At 35.2% G+C, this 3,628-nt stretch overlaps 1 protein-coding gene across 3 annotated transcripts in view; it reads right to left on the minus strand.

The window, feature by feature from the left end:
• LOC132170380 (uncharacterized) overlaps positions 1-2,912 on the minus strand; it is a 12,464-nt gene extending 9,552 nt beyond the window's left edge. For all 3 annotated transcript variants that reach the window (XM_059581345.1, XM_059581344.1, XM_059581343.1), the window contains exons 1-3: positions 2,725-2,912; positions 2,422-2,558; positions 392-529 (exon numbers count right to left, since the gene is read on the minus strand). In XM_059581345.1, the coding sequence (XP_059437328.1) occupies positions 392-529; positions 2,422-2,558; positions 2,725-2,734 (285 nt within the window). In that variant the 5' untranslated portion in view covers positions 2,735-2,912. The remainder of the gene's footprint in view (positions 1-391; positions 530-2,421; positions 2,559-2,724) is intronic.
• Positions 2,913-3,628: the final 716 nt, after the last annotated feature.

The following is a 3,628-nucleotide window of genomic DNA, read 5'->3' on the forward strand; positions in this document are numbered from 1 at the left end:
TGAACAAATTTTTAAAAGCTTAACGAAAAAAATAAAAAAGGAAGAAACCAAACCATCCATTTAAATGACAGAAAATCTATTAACCCTCGTTAAGTGATACTGTCATATAGATTATCAAATCCTTTACAAGTAAATTTGCGTGTTATAGGTGGCAATGGCCCATACTTAGATGCTTATATGTTTCCCAAAATTCCAACTTTCACTGGTTATGGTAAACATAGAGTTGGGAAGGGCCCATGACAAAACATAGAAAACAAGCATTATTACCCAGAGAAGAAATATTCAGAAAAGGATTTTGAAGTTCGTATAGAATCATGAGTTGATAAAGGAGAACAAAATGCTGGAAAAGCAATAAATTCAAAAATTATAAGCTTATCTTCAATCAACATACCACAGGTTGTGATATCTGTATCTTCTGGAATTCCTCCTTGAAGCTACACTTTCCTTTACTGAACGGAATAATGTTACCAAATAACTCCCTAAGGTGAAGCAGCTTAGAAGCTCTCAGTCCAGTTCTCCTACCTAAGACCTGTGATAAAACGACTCAGTGCAAGCCCAAGAATTTGTAGCCAAAATTAAAGAAAGAACTACTATTAAGAGCAAGAAAAAAACAATTGAGGCAGAGGCTGCTATAAATTTTGGACAGCTCCAGATGCAGGTTTAACTTCTTCTATGAGAATTTAAAACAATTTTCATGAATACACATTCAAAAGCAAACATTGTTATTTATCAATAGAAAAAGTCACATATATATATATATATATATATATATATAATATATAAATTATGTATATGTATAATATTAAGTAAATGGAAAGGTTTGAGACCCTTATGCAATGATGACAGGCAGAGGTACAGTGAATGGAGTAAGTTACAGTAGTTAGCTGTTTCTTCTTCTTAGCAGCTAAGCACATCATACACGCAGTATTCACTGGCAAGGAGTACAAGGTTGTTTGCCACGTCAAAAACTCAGCATGTTCTAGCACTAGTTCTAATAGATTTACAACTTTTAATACTATTTTTTTTTTTTTTTTGGTTAATGCTCCATTTGGTAGTCATATTTGTTTTACAAGAAAAATTCATGGCTGTCTCAACTTTTGTATAAATCATGATGCATAATCTCATCAAAGAGGTAAGATTAGATTTCAGGAAAATGTACCTTGCGAGAAAACAATTAGTGGTGGATCAACACCTTTAATTGATGACGAAGTCAAGGAAAACATCCAGTTTCTTTTTTTCTATAAATTAATCAGACCCTATAATAAGGAAAAATTTCCTCTGTAACAAAAGATGATCAACGGGCATATCATTTATATAACGTGTAAGCTCTTTTTTATTTTTATTTCAGGGGGAGGGGGAGAGGAGGGGAGGGGAGGTGTTTCCTACAGTTCAGAAGGCCATAAATGAACATGCTACAAATATGGATAGAGCGTCCTTCACCAAATAATATGCCACCCTGAGGCTTGAGGCTTGAACAATGTCCCTACTCCTCTAGATGCTGAGAACCCAGTCTAAACTCTTTTTCACAAAGCATGAATGTCAATCCAGATTGCATCATCGCATTCAACCAATATCCACTGATCAAAACAAAGAAAAATGTAGATATGCCCTGAATTTCTTTTTTTTTTTTTTTTTTTTTGATAAGTAGATATGCCCCGAATTTCATAGCAAACAATTTAATAATTCTCATTGTTTTCAAGGAACCAAACGATTCAAATTACAGTCTACACACTCTCAAATGCCACCTAAATGTATGTACACTAATCAAAATGTAGCTAAACCGCCACAACTCTTACAGCATTAACGTTACCATTGTTGAAAATTGGAAACTACAAACACTAAGAGAACACAATAAAGGAAGAGAAACACTGAATTAATAGAGGACTTTGTAATCTTTTATTCAACTTAATTAAAATAATAACTTACATGGATATTTATAGGATACAAATGACCTAACTTCTTCACATTAACTTCATTAATTTACATCTCATATAACTCCCATGTAGCTCCTATGTAAATTAATTCTTGAAAAATTCCCATGTAGCTCCTATGTAAAATAATTCTTGAAAAATCAAAAGACACAATCTCTTCAAGTCACTTAGTAACATACGAGAATATGAAAGGACTCAAATAAATGTTATTAAAAATTAAGTTTATTATCCAACAACACACCACAAGCATCCTTCATCTAAAACAGATGCAAGATTTTAACTAAAGCACGCTGAATAAAACTTGGGAAATCAAATGCATTATCTAACAAACAAGACATTTGACCATAACCCATTAAACATACACACACATAGTGGTCTGGTAAGAGATAAGTAACAACAACACCAACCCCATGACACTCGAAGCTCTTCAAGACATGCCATCCTGACAAAAATCAAATATTGAGTACATAATGCATAAAACAGTATATACCCGTGTGGACTTTGGAGTTGGTTTTTGAGCAGCAGCCGAAGAAGAAGAAGAAGAAGAAGCACGAGAAGAGCCGGGTATTGGGCCTTTAATAGGGAAGTAGCGGTTCTTCTCCGCATCATAATAAAACCCAGGAAGATCTGCCATTTGTATGTACATGTATCACAATTAGTGTCATTCACCGAAACAAAACCCTGAATTTAAAACAACCACCCCCCCCCCCACAAAAAAAAAAAAAAGGCAGAACAATTGAAATTATACATGTGAGCCCATCAAAGTAAAGCGTAAGTAAAGGAGGGAGAGTACCTTGTGGCATAGCTTCAGAGGAACAGAGAGCTAGAGAGGAAGGGAGAAAGCTGGTGACTTGTTTGATGAAAGAAGATGGTAAGAGCTTTGGAGGCGCCTAATCTCAGAGATAAACGGTCAAAACCAAAACTTGCGTTTGCTAAGGCGGTGGAACCACCCCGTCACAAACTCGAAGTGAAACCTCTGGGTTTTTTATTTTTCTTTTTCTATGTTTTTTTAAGCTAGTTGGTTCAACCAAGGTCCAATTTTAGGAGTTGAATGTGAAATAACAATTTGAATTATAAATATTTTATGAATATTTATTCGTCTACAGGTATACATTTTTATGTGATATCTACATATATTTAGTTTATAAGTATAAATATGGATTAGAAAAATAAAAGGGTAAATAAATTATAAATCCTTGAGTTAACCCGTCAAAATTGTAAAATTCCTAATTTTTATTTTTATTTTTATATTTTTTACTCTCTAGGTTAATCGAAATGCCAAATAAATCTCCACATTTAAATTTTTGCAACGCCCGTTAGTTCAAATCAAAACGCACTGTTTTGTCACGTCAGCATAATAATTTTTTTATTAATTTAATTTAAAAATAAAATCTTTTTTTTTAAAAAAAAAACAAAAACAAAAACAATTTGAAGGAGTGACCAGCGGTGGTGCTGCTACCCCCCAACCCCTATGGAGTGCCGCAAGCTACCCCAAGTGTAGGCAAGGGGTGGTTTGCCCATCCCTAGGGTGGCTTGTGGCCACCCGTAGGGTTTAGGGGTGACATGCGGGCCATCCCAAACCACCCATGGGGTGGCTCGCGGCCACCCTTAGGTGGTTTGGGGTGGTTTGGGTAGGCAAATCACCCCTTGCCCACCCCATAGGAGTGGCCAGGGTTGGTAACCCCATAATTGGCCAC

This window comes from Corylus avellana, chromosome ca2 (genome assembly GCF_901000735.1).
Source record: "Corylus avellana chromosome ca2, CavTom2PMs-1.0".
Lineage (NCBI taxonomy): Eukaryota > Viridiplantae > Streptophyta > Magnoliopsida > Fagales > Betulaceae > Corylus > Corylus avellana.